General features: G+C 42.7%; 1 protein-coding gene across 1 annotated transcript; it reads right to left on the reverse strand.

Annotated features, from left to right (window-relative positions):
• Window positions 1-1802: 1802 nt before the first annotated feature.
• LOC147679923 (gastrokine-1-like) lies at window positions 1803-14998 on the reverse strand. Its single transcript, XM_086944765.1, has 6 exons — window positions 14928-14998; window positions 12556-12609; window positions 9217-9354; window positions 8780-8890; window positions 8190-8328; window positions 1803-2155 (listed from the first exon to the last, which is right to left on the reverse strand). The coding sequence occupies exons 1-6, from the start codon at window positions 14940-14942 to the stop codon at window positions 2061-2063; spliced, it is 552 nt and encodes a 183-aa protein (XP_086800891.1). The 5' UTR covers window positions 14943-14998; the 3' UTR covers window positions 1803-2060.
• Between the last annotated feature and the right edge of the window lie 2881 nt (window positions 14999-17879).

The raw sequence follows: 17879 nt of genomic DNA on the forward strand, positions 1-17879 counted from the left end.
GGGATCATTGCCTGCTGCTTACTTCACCTTCACTTGCACCTTACCTTAGTTATGTTACACATCCTTTCCATAGGTTTCTTTTAACTAAATTCAGATTTAACCTGCTGCACTACTATTTAGGTTCTTTTACCAGTTGGCAGAAATTAGATTTAGCCCCGCCCTGTAGTTGTGACCAGTTTTCACCACAGGACACAATGCATTTTGTTATGTTTTGTAGTCTGTATTTAGAGCCTAGGAAAAAATTCCTGTTACCAATTCTTAAGGAGGCCGGCTTCACACAGGTGAGACCGGCTTTGCTCTACTTACAACTACTACCTAACCCTCATATTACCTATTGCGTTGCCAAATTCCTGACAGCTGCCTCCAGGGCGAAAGCCCCTAGCCAAGAATAATTTTTAATGTTAATTACATTTTTTCTCTTAAATTGTCTTTTTAATAATTCTTAAAACAGTATCTGACTTTTGTATCATGTGCATTTTTTGGTAAATTTTGTATGTAATGTATTTTATTGGTTGCTTCTTTGTATGGCTTTTAAAGAGCCGAATAAAGATATTTTGACTGACTGACTGACTGACTTTGACTGACACACCGCCAGCCAAGCAGGGCCGGAGTGGGAACAGCAACCAGTCCTGGCAGATTGCTGCTCGACCAACCCTGGTTTCTAGTGTTTTTCTGCCCCCTCCCCCCCGGGGTGCAGCTGAGACAAAATATATAAATGAAACTGTCAAAATGTGTACATAAAAAAAGGAGAGCAACCCTTGCCTATGGGGCTTCTCACTAGCATGCCCATAAACATATCCATGGTGCCTAGTGGGCAGTTGACTCGATCTACCTTTTGGGAGTGGCAGAAGTCCTTTATTGAGGCTAGGGGCATTAGCAAGCCCATTCTTGGCAGCCCCCATCCCTAAGTATACAAAACAACTAAATCCCTGTGGCCAGTGGGCTTTCTGTCCCCCAATGGGCAGATCAAGGACTATGGGGGGGGGGAGGGGGGTTGGGAGCATTGGCATGCACATTCTGAGTAGCTCCCACCCCTACATGTAGTAAAAAAAAGAATCCCTGGTACTCTGCTCTGCACTCTTACACCTTAGTAACATTTTTAATGTTGCTTATAGTTACAAAAATTAAACGAATGAGAAGTGGAGGTCGCCTGTTTTCTTATAACGTTGCCAAAACTTGGAATCACATTCCCCTCCCCATTCGTTCTCAATTAAACCACATGAACTTCCTTAAAAAGCTAAAATCCTTCCTCGTCCCCTAATATGTCTGAATAAGGTATTTGCATATCTTTCAGTGCTGGGATGCCCTCGGGTAACCAGGCGCTCTACAAGTGTTACCTCATTCATTAATTCCTGCGTAACCTGGTACTACAATTCCCATTACACCTACCCAGTGCTGAAATGGCAGAAAATAAGTGCTGGTGCTCTATATCTGAGTACCTGTTTGTTTCTGAGCAGTGATGACACTCTCCAAATAAAAGTATTATGTCTCTCCTGAGAAGTGCAGGTACTTTCCCTCTCAAAATAAAAAAGTGCTGGTACTCAGTAATGAACAGTACCGACCCATTTAAAGCACTGCAGCTACTGGTATAGTGCCATGGTGGTGACACATTGCACTGGCACGAACTCAAGCAGGTACGATAAGGTTCAGCTAGAGTGAAGGGTAATTCCATGTACTATCAACTAACATATTTTTAGAACTAGGCCGTACTGTCGGTAGATAGTAACTATAATGAAGGAAAGCAAAAACGTTCATGATGACTATATACTGCAGATCATGGTCGCACAAAAGTCAACAGACTATTAGACGGGCAAAGCACGAGGCATTTATTGTGCATGTAAACATTGGACGAATAGTAAAAAATTGCAGGTGCATTAAATATCATTGGGACAAGTGCCCCCTTCCTCTAAATGTTAATTGAGTATGGATTGTGCATACTTAACATGACCCCCCCCCCAAGATTTTCCATCTTCAGTCTTCAATGTCAATAGTGCAGACATCTTGTGTTGTGGTGCGTGACCGGAAGACTGCCAGGATTGGAATCCCAACGCCTCACACATTTAGAATAAGTGTATCCCTCCGCACAACCCGATCTCCAGGAAGAGGAACCTGGCTCCAGCACATCCACCCGCGCCGATCTCCAGTGGTTGGGGAGCTGTAATTTAAAGAACAAGGTCAGCTAGAGCTAAAAAAAAAAAACATCATACGATAGAAGTTCGTAGAAAATTTGGTATCATTAGAACCCCCACCATTTTTAATGTCATAAACTGCAAAAGAGTTGGTGTAGATAATCACCATTGTTTGCACCAACCCTTGCACACTTCTTACAGACTGATCAATGGAATAATGACTTTTTGCAAATTCAGTGCAAATTCGTCAGTCAGTGCCAATTTTGGTTTTGCATCTAGCGACTGGGGTAAATGGCAATAACTATTGCCTGACACGGGGGCAATCTGTGTATTAAGCTCAGGGTCCTTCCAGTCTGCCTTCTTTCAGACCTGTACTCCCCAGCAGATGTTATTTGTTTATTAGGTTTTAACAACCCCCTTCACTAATCAAATCTCCTCGAAATGCTGCAAATATTGCCGTTCATTGCATCTGCTATACCTGCCCTACATGTTTGTAAATATATATTGAATGGACTCCACCCAGAGGAGTCTGACTTTCTCCAATAATGCTACTGGCTATTTAGTATATTATTCCGCCTTCCAGGAAGTGCTTCTTTTGGAACGCATGAAGGACTATTTTACATCTGAACAATACGCTGAATCATGACACTATTTATCACATTCGTTTGTTTATCTCCTTTATGTATGTATTTGTCACTTATTTTTTCCCAGCATTGGGAAAACCAGTAGGGCACGCTTTAAAGTGATCGAATGCATTGTACAAGCAACACATGCAAAAAGCATTTGTGAATGTCTGTGTTTACATGTGTTGGCACATTAAAGTCTGACCTACTGGCTTTACCAATGTTAATACCATTTAAGAGCAAGATTAGATTGCCTCAATGAGGAGTACTATTTTATACTCTGTCCCCAGAAAATAACAGCCTCTGTAGAAAGTATTCCCGAAACTAAAACCCAGTGTGGCACCCTGATGGTAATTCAGGGGGACATAAATAGAACTACATCCCTAAAAGCATCAAATCCCAGTGGATCCCAGTGTTTGTCATGAGATTCGTGGGTACTATTGGAAAATCGCAATGCATCAAAGTACACTGCCTATCTGCATTGTGCAGTACATAGGATCTTTGGCAGAATAGTATGACATTCACAGATGCAAAATGCCTGGTTGAGAATGATAATAACCAGGGCTTCTGGATGTATCCGATTTATGTTTTTCCTATTTGATATACATGTGTCACATTTGCTTTCCTTTGATGTTAATAACACCTATAAATATTTATTTTGTGGTCTGTGAAAAAATAGGCTGCAATGTGTACATGTCAACATTTACTTAAGTGGTAAATTTACACTCACACTTGGATGTATGCCTAGTTTCACCATTATCACGAGCCGTATATGCTATATTATGCTCAATAGAAAACATCAGTAATCTGCCATTGTGGCAGTCGAAAGAAGTCTTAGGCAGTCCAATAAAAAAACAAAAAACTTCAGATGATTTCAGAATGTATCCCATTACAGACCCATCGCTCTACTACCCGGTCCTACAAAAAATCTTGAATCCCTTGTTACCTCTCAACTCTCTGCCTTCTTCGAAAGCAATAGCCCCTTTGACCCGCATAAGTCTGATTTCAGAATGGATCCAGTTTTAGCACTGACTCAGACGTAATTATGTTTCCGAATTAAATCAGAATGTTCCTGGATGCTGGAAGCTCTTAATCATCCTTTATTTATTGACCGCTTTCAACATGATATCCAACTCCACACTGGCTATCGGTCTACCCAGGGCTGGGATAAGAGACCGTTCTCCCAACTAGCTAGCGTCTACTTTGGCAGACCACTCCCAGGAAGTCTTGCTCGCTTCTTTTCAATTCAAATTCAAAGGCATCAAATGAGGTGTCCTCCATGCCACTGCACCCCACTCTTTTTGATCTTTATGTTACCCCATTAGTGTCCTTGATCCAATCTTTTGGTTTCTCCAACTCCTTTTATGGTGGTGGTGCCTAGCTTGTTCTTATGCTGGTAAGTGATCCTGCACAAGCAAGGTTTATACCACTGAAACTCAAAGTATGGCCCAGAGTCCACATTCGGCCCTCCTGATCTTTACTGGCCCCTAGGTCAACATCAGCACTGGGCTCCTGTTTTCTTAACTCAGCACTAACATTGAGAAAGAAGTTAAATAAATAGGCAAGGCTTTATTTAAAGGCTATTTGAAGTTACAAAAATGAAGTAACTAGTGTATCCTGCACCACTTAACTTGAGAAACACCTTTACTTTACAGCAAAAGTATAGAAGTATGACAGGGTCCCTTCAAAATTCAAAAAGTATATTTCAGAACCATTTCACCTTAGTATGTCACAGTATATCAGTGCACTGAGCAGTATGTTATTTGAAGCAATAGTTTTCAAGCATGAATTTCCAACATTCAAATCTCACCCCTCCAAATCCTCCCCCTCCTGGACAACAATGTCAGTAGTGAACAAGATGCAAGTCGGTTATTAAATGCACTCTTTGGGCTGGTTTCCTATTATTCATGGACAACATTATAGTTTATTAAATGAAACACAGGAGGAGGTTTTGTACAATGCACTGAAGGCATGTATTTTGATGTCCTTTTATTTGTGGTACTGAGGAAAATGAAGGAAAAGGTAAATAAAACAATTGCCTAGGATCACACAATTTGGTGACGTGGGGAAGCCGGGATTAATCCCAGGTTTTCTGGTTTCACATTGTGCAATTCAGCCACTAGATGCATATGCTTTGCTTCCCCTACACCCACCTTACCAGCACCGCCCCTGCTCCTGACCATCACCCTGCTGGATTCAATGTGACCCTCAGTCACATGACAGACAACGGTTTTTGGTCCCTTGGGAAATGTTTGTGAGTACCCAGGGTTTAAACAATTTTTGATCTTAAGATTTGATTTAAAGGCTTTCCGCTGCCTCTGGGACTCTATTTGGCGTCCTAGCGAGCTCGCCCTTCTACCTCACTTCTGTATCTGCTAAAACACTTGGAATCATCTTTGATAACAGCTTGAATTTTCATGAAAATATTTCTAAAGCTACTGCTAATTAATTGTTACGTTGAAAGTTCCGGGAAAAGTTCTTCCTATGAGACTGTTTGAGCACAGGGGAATCACTGTCCAATCCACCATTGTGGCTATACTGGATTATTGTAATTCTGTCTTCCTTTGTGTCCCAAAAATGCAGATTCACCGCATGCAACTGATTCAAAGTGCATCAGCCCTACTCCGTCAGGAGACCCGGAAGTACTACCAACATCCTGTCACCTGCAACACCTTCCATGGTTTTATTTTGAGAAAAGACGCGTGTTTAAAGGTCTGTGCTCTTGTCGTCGGTCTGTACACTCTTGTGGCCCTACTACAAGACATTGTTTAGAGATATAACCCTTCTCGCAGACTAAATTCCATGTCTGCACACCGACTCACCATTCTGCGTATCAGGGGAGCCAGGTTAGGTGGCCAAACTTTGGCCACCTAACAGTGACCGCCTGGAATACATTATCTACCAAGCTTCACGCCACACTGTCTCTCTTTTGTAGTTTAGGAAACAACTGAAAACCGATGTATTCACCCACATGGGGAACGGAGCACTGTATAAAAGCTAAATCAAGTCAAATTGTAGAGGAAATAATGGTGTTCACATATTCAACTAATTATCAGTGGCGGCTGGCAGGGAATGGGGTGGCGGAGCGGGGGGCAGGGTGTGGGGTGACTAAAATATATATTTTTTTGAAACATGTACCTTTTCATGGCGGCTATCTATCCTCTGCTATGGTCCCTTCCCACGGCTGCCTTCTCCCCAGCTTCGGTCCAGGAAGCACACAGGCTTCCCTAAGCCAATCACAACACTGCAATGCAGCGCTGTGAATGGTCTAAGCGCTGTGGTTCAGTGCTCAGACGGGGACAGGGAGCCTGTGAATGTTCCTCACCAGGCTGTGCATTACAGCATGGTGGGTAAGATGCAAAGTGCGCATGACAGTTTGGCCGGCCCAAGACAGGAGCAAAACCGTCATGCACAGTCCTCCCGCTGTGACCTCAGTCCTGGCCCACCCTAACCCAGCCTCGTAGTGAAAAATAAAATTATAATAACAAGGTTATTTTCAATTATTTTTTTCCTGCTCTGAGAGCAGTGGGGTGACGCTCCTCCACCATAGCCGAAGAGCCGCCCTTGCTATTTATATACCTATATTTATTTATTGCAACAACATCTTTTTTCAACCTTCCTTGTCAATCTGCACAGATATTGACCCAAACGTAATGAGTGAAAGGCTGAAGAGTCCCTCAGAAGAAGAGCTACTGTGTATATTTTCCGTTTTTAAAAATAGGGACAAATAAGCACATTGTTTCCACTTGTATTTGTGTGTAAAATTAAGAAAAAACATCTATCTCCACCAAGGCTACGATACTTAATTTATTGTCCTCGGGGGGACAAAGGCTGAACTGTGTTTCAAAGGAATTGAAACCCGTGAGCTGATAGTTGAAAGCACATCTCTGCAGTGGGTGTTTTAACTCGCTGAGTTACCTGTCTGTGTCTGAACAAAACTAAAAATAGAAGCCGTGTAGCTGCCCAGAATAGGCTTGACGGTTCTGGCGCGATGCCCACATTAAAAGACACTCTGATCTTCCAAAAGAAAAATAAACAAGTTGTCCTAATTAATTTTTTCTGATGCTCCATGAAGGGACTTCAAAGAGCTTCAAGCAAAACTAGCCTTGGTTTGCTTTAAAGTCCCACAAAGCACCTTCGTAAGCATTTTTCATAGAGCTGATATTTTTGTTATATTTGATTTATTTCCTTATCCTGCAAACCCGTTATAGTGCCAAAGAATGCTGCCTCAATGCTCTGTGGTCTTGCAGCCTGCTTAGCTCGTGCCTTTATGGTTAGTATGGTATCCCAGCGGTTTGACAGCCTGCTGTAGATATATATTTCTAAAATGAGTTTGCACATGTCAGTCTTGGAAGGACCAACTCAGCTCTTCGCTCTTTTCAGGTGAATAACCAGTGGTATCCAGTTGGCTAATAACATCTGTTTTTAATACTATTGAAGAGCCAACACACTATGGGGCAGATTTACAAGGAACTGATGCATCTGCATACATGCGTCAGTTTCCTTGCCTCACCTCCAAATGTCCTTGCGACATCATGGATGTGCAGTATTTACGATACAGTGCACTATGGTCAAAGGAATTACAGATGTGTCAGAAATTATGACGCATCTACTGGAGGAAAAGTGACGCATTGTTGGAGTTTGTCACAAAAGTGACGCAACTCCAGCAATGCGCCAGAAAACATAGGTAGGTCCCCTGTAACATGCCCTGCATCAATCCTTACACCTGGTCTGAGCAGGCGCAGGGATTTTGACGCAGTGAAGGCGTAGAGTGACACAGTGAAATCTTGTACATTTTACTGTGCCAGTTCCACGTGGCTTTTTGCATGGGAACGCCTACACTGCATGCATTATACCTGGCGCAGGTATAATGTGACGCAGGGCTTTACAACGTGACGCATCTCCCTAGATGCGTCACGTTGTAAATGAGCCGCAACTTTTATGCTGCCGCTGCGTCACAAAAGTGATTCAACGGTGGCGCAAAAGTGACTCAAGGGGCTTGTATATCTGCCCCTAAGCACTTTGTAGTAGGCACTCTATGGTCAAAATGATTAGTATCCCGAATGTCTGTTGTTGCTTCCTGCTAGCCTTCCAGCTCAGTCGGAGTGCTAAAAGAGCTCCCAGTACCAACCCCCAGTGCATCACCTCCTCTTGGATATGCCACTCTAGCCCCAATCTACTACCTCCTGAATCATCACAACACCCACACCTCTATTCAGGTTCAAGTTTTGAACAGACTTACCATGACTGATCTATAATGGCACACAATACTAATCCACAATTTACCTCTAATCTTGGGTTCCAGAGTAGCGTGTGACTTGCCGATAAGTGCTTCAAAGCATTGTGTGGGGTAGTAAGCGCTATATGAATGCAATTTACATCTGCAAAGCTATGTTTGCAAGTGGTACTTTTTTCTCGCCATCTACTTTCTACTTACGCTGGTACTCAACAGCCCAGTAGGTGGGGATGCCCCAGCAGAGGCCCTGGATGGCACCACCAAACTGCGCCAGGTTGTTGACTTGGTTGTTGGTGATCTGATAGTGTTTTCTCAGAGCTTTTAGGTCCTTCTTCAGGTCCTGTTGGGTAGTAGGGAAAAAAATGTGTCAATGTGAAACTGGTGGCAGATGAGATGTGATTGACAGCAGATAAGGAATTAATAGTAAAAGCAAATATGATACTATTGGCAGCAAATACAATATTTTGTATGTGTCGTATAAACATGAGGGTTAACATATTGATGGCAGACAAAGGTATAATGATGGGAGATGATGTTGTGAGGGAAGATAAGATGTTGGTGGCAGATGGGATATTATTGATTGCGTACAAAATAATGATATACAAGAAATTAGCAGTTGACAAGATTTTATCAAACCTAGATAATATATGGACAACAAATAGGAACTGTTGAGTAGGGACACCATATACTAATCACCAGAGAACAAGTCTGTCTAGAAACAACTAAACCTTTCAAAGCCTAGAGATAAGCCCTGTCCCTCCTGTCAGATTCAAGAAACAGGCTCAACTTACTCTTCTGCTGTGAATAAATTCTTCAAATCGACCAAGTCCTGGGAAGGAGCTGAGGTGCATATGGGCAACTATGCAGATACCTTTGTAGGGCATGTGGTAAGCAATGATGTTCTGTAAGAGAGCAAGGCAACAGCGTTGAATACTCACTCCCTATCATGTTTCGAGCAGTTCTGGCAGCTCCACCATCCAACACACTGCCACGCCTCACCATTTTACCATATAATTACCACTGTTCGATGCAATTGATCATGCCGCAATGTTTACAGAAATTTGGAATACGGTCAAACAATGATGTTGTGACTACAAGAGCTGTAACTCTGCACTGTGGCAGTAGGAGCGGCCTAAGCGTCACCAAGCAGCCTGCATAGTGGCTTACAGGAATGACAAATTAATAGTATGTCTCCAGGGTGAGAAGGGTATGCGGGCTCTACACTTACCTGGTTGTAGTCCAGGACAACGTTGCTTGTGCTGCGTCCAGAGTAGATGTTAAAAACTGCCACGTTGACCTGCTGATTGATGTTCACCGTCTGGTAGACATTGCCTCCATCATTCCCTCGGTTTATAACCTGGATTGACTTCAGGGGGAAGACACAAGAAGCTACTGTGAATCACCTGATGATGGGGAAAAGCTGATCTATTTCAAGTTTGGCGCAGTCGAAAGTTATTGCAGACTTTTCCCACTATCACTTTACTGCGTAAAAACAAAGATTTTCAATGGAGGATTCAGTGCTAACCTCATCTTTATCTCCTTCATCAGGGCATCATTTGTTCTGCTCCTGCACTTAAGTGTTTTAACCCCTTCGCTGCGGCGGCTATTCCGCTGCAGCGCTAAAGGGGCGGGCGGCCGCGCGGCGGCCGCATGCTGGTGACAGAACCGCTCCGTCACCAGCCGCGGTTGAGCTCTGCTGGTGACGGAGCGGTTCCGTCATAACCCGCCCCGCTCTTTAGAACGCCCGCGCAGGCGCGAAATCAGCGCCGCGCAGGTGCGGCGGCTGGGCCATGACGGAACCGCTCCGTCATCAGCACAGCGCACCCGCAGCTGATGACGGAGCGGTTCCGTCATCAGCATGCAAAGGGTTAAGCATTGATATTTGCCACAGAATGCTTAGCCTTTGATTGGAATGACTAAACTGGTAATAATCAAAGAGTCAAAGCTATAGTTCAGTGGTGTGCTAGGTCGAATGAACAAATTGTGTTTGCTTCATTTTTCAGAGGAATGTGTATAACTGTACATCAATAGATAATACTTAACCATAAAACACTGCAAAAATGGATCACAGATTGATTATCAGAAATATTTTGTGGAAAGACTATCCTGTCAAAAATATTGGGACCAAAATATCGAGAAGGTAAGTGCAAATAGGTAAGTATAGAGTTGATATTCTTAACTCCACATTTACGTGCCTTGAAGATGTATGTATCGCAAGGTACATATATTTGGAGTTATATACTAAAACTTTGCTTAGCTATGGAATCTTACCTTCAAGATATTTTTGTCCTTGATATTCTTGACACAATATTTTGTCCACTCGATTTTTTTTTCTCCAAAGGTTTGTCTAAGCATCACAGAAATACTAAGGGGCATGTTCACAAGGGAATGGTGAAGCTTGGCATTAAGCAAACATTGCTAATGGCAGGCTCCTCCATTCTGAAAAGGCAGGGATACACCGTATTCACAAGAACGCGCCGTACCCCTGTATTACCCTAGCACTGGCGCTAAATCTAGCTGCCTAGCGCCATTGCAGGCTCCCTTTCCCCATAAAGAAAGGGTGTTGGGGGAATGATTGTTTATGTGCAGGAAGGTGTCCCTTCCTGCACATAAACAATCATGAATGGTGAAATGTAACTTCTATTTGTGCTGCATTGTGCAGCACACATAGAAGTTGCAAATCGTCAATTTGTAATGATTGTTTATGTGCAGAAAGGGACACATTCCAGCACATGAACAATCATTCATGGCAATTTGCTGTTTCTATGTATGTTGCTCAATGAAGCACACATAGAAACAGCAAAAGCGAGGAGAAATTACGCATTTCTCCACTTTTTGCCATGTTAAGACCAGGTTTTCCCTAGTCTTAATTTTAACACTGCCTCTTATTTATGCCAGCCTTGCAAATTAGGGGCAGCGTCAATACCATTGGGTGTTGCGGCGTGACACCCACTGCAACACCCATTGTACGCCCCTTTCATGCTAAGCGTAGCATGAAAGGGGGCCTTATTTACAAGGCGGTGTTAGGCCATGTTAATTGGCTTAACGCCACCTTGGAAATAAGGATGCCAGCTTGTAAATAAAGCAAAGGGTTTATCACCACATGCACGCATAAAAAGTGACATTCCTGTGGTGATAGGGCCTTGTAAATATGCACCACCGTTTCGAAGTCCTTTGGCATTCAGGTTACGGTGATATCCTCGAACCACTTGCTATAATAAAACGCAGTTAAAAATCTTTGCGTCTTGGACCATTCTACTCACATATAGATGGCTCGATAATTTGTCGTGTCGCGTTTTAACTTACTAGGCTTTCAAGGCTGAGTGTCCAGTGTAAATCCTTGTAAAACTTTATGCCATAAGTCCAGTCTATCATGTCTAGATCTCAAGATGACCCTATTGCCTAGTGTGACTCAACCCCTGTTCACTCTTGAGCCAGATGAGGTCGAAGTCGAAGTCCATCTTGGTTATATCACTGCTCCTCGTAATGCTAATGGTTTTTAGTAAGTGAAAAAAGTACCATCTCCAAGGCAGCAGACAGATGGACGGGCAGATGCCCGGATGTTTGGACGGAAGGATGGATGGGTGGAAGGATGGATGGACAAACGGAGGAAAAGTCAAGTAGGGCGGATGGATGAATGGCAGATTTTGGTGAATGAGTCAAATGAATGCATTTAGATTTAGAGGGGATGAGTCGGATGAAATGCAATGCAGAGGAGAGGGAAACAAAGAGAACAATGCTTGTTAAGCTTTGGTAGTACTTCTAAACATTGTGGGGCAGATTTATGTGTTGGAATGCGCCACGTTTGCGTCACGCAACTGCAGCGTAAACGTGGCGCATCCCTACGACCAATTTACAACGTGACGCATCTAGGCAGATGCGTCATGTTGTAAAGCCCTGCGCCACTTGTGGGCGTTCCGGCGCAGGGTGGGCGTTCCGGGGCAGGTGCGCCTCGCAAAAGTGGCTGAGTGAAATCTATAAGATTTCACTCAGTCACTTTCAGGCCAATGCTGCGTCAAAACCCTGCGCCTGCTTGAAGCAGGCGTAGGTCTTGATGCAGCATTGTAAAGATGGGGCACCCCGAGCCTTGCTTGAGCTGTGTCGCGCTTGCGACGCAACTCCAGCAATGCGCCACCTTTACGGCACAGATGCGTCACGCATCTGTGCCGTTTTTGCCCCATGGTGCGCCGCATTGTAAATGCGGTGCACCATGGGTGGCGGAGCAGCGGCGCAAAATAACTGGCGCATCCCTGGGGATGCGCCAGTTATCATAAATCTGCCCCAGAATTCTTACTGCTGATGCATTTATACATTCAATACAATTAAAATAAATTACATTAGTTGAACTGAGCAGAAAGATAGTGAGAACGAGAGGGGTGACGATACAGAAATAGAGCGGTGGATGGAAAGAAATTGAGGAGGAAAGATGAAGTAAGTGTTCCACATGAGACATATCTCGCTGTATAACATTCATAAACACAGAAAGAGAGGTTTGAGAGGCCGGATGAATCCGGATATCCAGGACAGAGGTTCGAGCCAAGTGTACTTTTCATCTGCTGCCCCTTACATCATCAGCAAGCGCTGGTGCCAAGAAGACTCCCAGAAGCACCCCGACCAGGACCTGCGAAAAAAGGAAGATAATAAATGTGTGTGTGACACAGAGCACTGGAATATGTTACTCCCCCTTTCGTACTGGCATCGCACGTACAGTGCTATGACGTTACTTCCTGCGGGCCAGGACCAAGGAGCCGTTCAAAGATATCGTCTTGACTTGTGGTGCGTGGTGAAAAGCTTCTTGACCTGCAGGTGTTTCAAGTGCCCTGCCTTGGTAAACATATCTGTGGGGCCCGTCCATGGTTAGTGGCTCTGAGAATATGGGTGCGGCAGGTGCTGCAGCACCCCCACATGACCAGGATAACATTCCGAAGAAGAATAAGCATTAAAAAGACTTTTAAATAGTTACTTTTTTGCTATGTTGTCTGTGTTTTTAAGCGTAGTCAAATGTCAAATATAATTTAACATAGCAAAATGACAACTCATGACCAACCACTCCTTATTTTATTATCATGCAGATCACTTTATGTGTGTCTTCATTAAAAATAACGTCCCCTTGAACTTAAGTGGCACTATTGCAGGGAGGTGGCAATACGCTTAAAAAAAAACATTCCCTAGGTGTTTTCTAATATTTACACATTTTCAAATATAAGGTAGGGTGGGCTTCTTAAAACTTAAAGGAAGCAAAGATTTCCCGTCGAGACAATAAAAAGTGGATTGATTTTACTTTTTTGTGTAATGCATGCATGACTTAAACTACGCTGATATACTATTGTACATTTTCCAGTTAAAAACGGTGGTTGTAGGTGGGGGCAGTCACTTATTTTTCCGAATCAGGTGAAATGCACACAGATCGAAAAGACAGGAAGAAAAATACGGCTTCAACGCCACAAAGGGAGAGAACAGGCCCCTGCAAGAGTGAAATAAGCAAGCCGGGAGTGTCCGGTACTGGATTAAAGATGCATGAGGTGGATTTAAGACTCTCAGCTGTGGTACTAGGCGCACTGACTATAAGTGCACCGGCCCCGCCTTGTGAGCAGAGCATCGGCACCGGCGTTCTTTCTTTTACAAATTAAGCACTGCTTAAAAATGATGCATTTGAAGACTCAACAGTGAGTGAACTCTGTGACAGGGAAGGTAGGTCTCCTGGCAAAAACTGGAGCCCGAAGCACTATGCAAAGAATCAAGTTATTTATCAAAGTAGGTATGCTGCAATACAATACCACTTCATTGATCGACACCCGCAGGTTGTGTTGAATTTAATTTTGTGATGTTATACTTCGCATTCATCTAACTGTTTTGTGACAGCAGACACCACCGCCAGCACCCCTACACTGAAATATTTTCCAGCAAAACTGTCTATGACAACCTTTTAGAACCGCATCTGGAGCATAAGACTGTCTTCCCTGCCCTACCAAAAATGTCTTACACGTTATTGACCTTGCTACAGCAATATCTGTAAATCATGTGCAAAAATGTGGCTCGTGACACACATTGCGCTGCCATACTAGGCTTGCAAAGGTCCCTTCTTGTAATGGGTCTTAATATCCTACTCCGGATCCCCCAATATGTCCACCTGTCCGACAAGAGGATACCGAAGATAGTAAAGGTTTTCAGCTGAGGGTTGCAGGTAATGTTTCACATTGTCCTTGAGGGTCCCACTTTTGATAAAACAGAGATTCCCTTGCTTGCAGGGACAAACTCTAAGCAATGTCCGGTTATGCGAAAGTCTCACCAGGTTGTGTGTTTACATTTCCAAAAAGTAGCCCTTAACTAGCTCTATCATTGTCATCAAAACCAGTCTCTTAGAATATGTTTTATACCCTAGCAGCTGTGCATTGTAAAAAAAAGCTATGATGGAACAAAAGGCAGAATCTATCAAAATCTAAAGTGGGTTTTACTACATGTTGGTCTATGTAAGCACCCTACTAATACATATACTGTCCTACCTTATCACCTCATTCACTGTCCACAAACCTTCAATTGTATGGCACCACCTGTACACCCAGCCAGTAGTTGCCTTATGCACCGTTTAATTTACTGTGAACAATGTTCTTGAAGGATTATTGTTGCTCTTTAGTAAACAATACATATATAAATATTTACAAGGTGTGCTTCGAGTTCCTGTGCTTGTCATATTTAATGGGAAACTTACAAACATTAGGAATAAAGCCATTAATTCTGCATACATATGTGCATATGGTAAACAAGTCTTACACACTCTGGTGATTTTGAGAAGTTGAGAAACTGTATGAGAACCCTGCTGCTCTTTGACATCAGACCCATCTAGCAGATTATTCCTTTCCAGCATCTTCAACCTGCTAGTCCAGGCCAGACCTTTCACCAAACATACTTATAAAAATAATAAGAGACTGGAATACTTACCGTGGTTTTCATCATATTTGGTGCTTGGCGCCCCTTCGGACACAATAAAGATGAGGAGTGATGGCGGAAATGCTTGTGTTGCTTGGTGGTAATTCCCTATTTATATAACCCAGTGCACGACCAAGACCCCTGACCCACCACAAGATAAAATATCTACTTATCTTGTGAAATTGTGTGCAGAGAACTGATAACAACCACATTTATTTGCAAAATAGGATAGGTTTGAATGTTTCCCCACTACCGTTCCACCCTCCTGTTCCCATTTTATGGGTTGACAGCTGTACAGAAAAGATCAGAGAGGCGTGCATATTGGATTAATGGGAAGGTCCGCACTTGAGGACTGGAAAGCTGCAGAACAGAAGATGGAATTTATGTTTTAAAGCACATCCATTCTTTTGTAGGGGCACCGTGGAATGTGCACACAGTTGTGAATCGTGATAAAGCAGAGGTGTCATTGTATATTGCTGATTACAAATTTTAACAGGGATAAACTTACATGATTGTAAATAAGGGAGTTGGGGACCTTTTTATAACATACACACTGTGATCTAAGTTACTTTGAGGCCCTATTGTGAAATTCAAGTTTGTTATAAATTAGAGTTGTTGATGTTTTTATAACACACACACTCTGACCTAAATTGCCTATAGGCTCTACTTTGAATTAGTGAGCAAACTATATTTTCCATTTACACAATTCATGCTACAAAATAAATCGCTTTTTGGTACTCAGATCATAACAGTGATTTCTCCACTCAATAAAAGTCATTTTATTCAAGACGGACGAAAGTTTGATTCAAAAACCTTCAGTAAACACCTTACCTACTAAGCTACCTTACTATCTGCCATATGGTTAGGGGAATGAGCAATACCCAGCCTCAGTCTTCCGCATTATCAGGAATCTCTCACTCCCAGCATCAGTCTGTGTACCTCAGTCCTGCAAGGAGATAGAAAAAGAAATGGTGCCTCCGACTCCCTACTCATTTTTTTTAGATATATTTGTATTAGGTTTTGGCATGTAAAGACAAATCAGCAACAGAAAAAACAAAAATCAATACTGAATACAAGTTTTAGCATCATCTAGACATTAGGAAGTAGAATCAAACATTCCTAAACTGAATAGCCATCCAATTTGACCCACTCCCTACTCATTTAATCCATGAGGTCTCCGAGAATGCTCACAGGAATTCTCCTGGTAATTTTCCGTGAAGTGAGTCAGTTACTACTGAGGACTGCTCCAAGGTGGCCACATCCCACCTCTTCCACTCAGCCTAAAACTAAGGGAGTAATTTGAGTTTACGAGACATTTGTCCAAAACCGTCAACTGTCTCGTCCACTTTCCTAGTAATTCCCTGCATAACATAATGGTGGGCGACCACTGAATTTCTGAGGGTGGAGACTCAGCTGGCCCTCAGGGCAGGCAAGCTATTTTAGAACAGACGGCCCAATAACATCTGTAGGTGCCATATTTCAGGAAGGGATTCCGGCGTTGGGTGTCTTGTATCTATTTTCACCATGGCAAGAATAAACTATCAATTAATTCTACCCAGTGCCCCCTACATGTATCAGGAGAACTGGTTTTACATTTTACAAAAAAAAACTCTGCTTTGGGGTTTTGCTTTTTGGAAAAAAAGACACAGACGATGCCCACCATACTGCCATGAAATGTCTGGCTGGTTGACATGCTGCAGTTTCCTTCAAGTATTTTGGAGTGACAGAAACAACAACAAAAACGTAATAAGTGTGTTGCAGTGAGGCGGCTGAGGCAGGTTCTCCGACACCTCATGGTCTGGATGCCGTGCAAATAAACCTTGAATGACCCACATTACACCTACCTAACGAATCCAATGCCACCACTGAGCTAACCACCCAGAGTTACCTCTGACTTGTCCAAGCTTTCTCCAACCTAGGGCAGGGTAATATTGGCCAAGAAGCAGATGCTTCTTTGAATGACCAAACAGCTCATGTCCAAAGTCAGCTGGTGGATTCCAGGTTCAGTTTTCATCTAGGGGCCTCATAAGTCTTACAGGGACAGGATAAGGATTTATATTCTGGGATATTTGATTGAGATGGGAACAGTTAACCCTGAAGTGCCTTCCATGGGGTAGCATGAACATCTTGTTGATAAGGATTTGAGCAATACATATCTATAAAAAGGAAGCATAAGCCTAAGGATGACAGATTTCTCATAACTACCAATAACAGCTCTGCAGCAGTGGTTATTAACATTTTGACTTCTGTGGACCCCAAGTTAATTATTGCTGGGTCATTTTGCAATCCGAGGACAACAAATTTCAGAGATGTGTATTGGAAAGCAATTGCCAAAATTGCAGAAAGGCATTCATCAAACAAATACACAAATTATGAAATGTTTGAATTAATATACTATCAAATACAAAAAAATGAAAAGTTACATTTTAATGGGAAGGTTGGAGCTTTTCTAAATTCAATTGAGGCCACGCATCGACCATACTGTATTTGGTTTGATGCTCTTGCACTGCTCCTACAAATCAATCTGAGGATACTAACTTGATTTTTAGCTTCCAATTTCATATTTCTACTCATTTACAGAATGTTTTTAACATTCTCAACTTTACATTCTGCCCCTTATACACACTTTATTAATATTATTTATTTTTCTAAGCAGTCGCAGATCTCTTTAGTATGTGATGCGGACCCCCAGGACTTCTAATATCACAGGTTAAGAAACTGCTCTACACTGCTCTACAGTGTACCGAATGAGAATCAGCGAAGTCAACAGATTCTCAGGCTTCCCGACACTCTTTGAACAGATAGATAAAACAAATGATGGAATGAGATGAGGTTGAAAGAAAGACGCTATGTTATATAGTCTTACAGAGTGCTTGTTTACCCGAGGGTGTCTTGGCGTTGCCTTGTTAGATAGCAATTTAAGATTGTTTGTTTCCTAGTCATTAAAAAAAAATTACATGAGTT

Source organism: Lissotriton vulgaris, chromosome 11 (assembly GCF_964263255.1).
Source record: "Lissotriton vulgaris chromosome 11, aLisVul1.2, whole genome shotgun sequence".
Lineage (NCBI taxonomy): Eukaryota > Metazoa > Chordata > Amphibia > Caudata > Salamandridae > Lissotriton > Lissotriton vulgaris.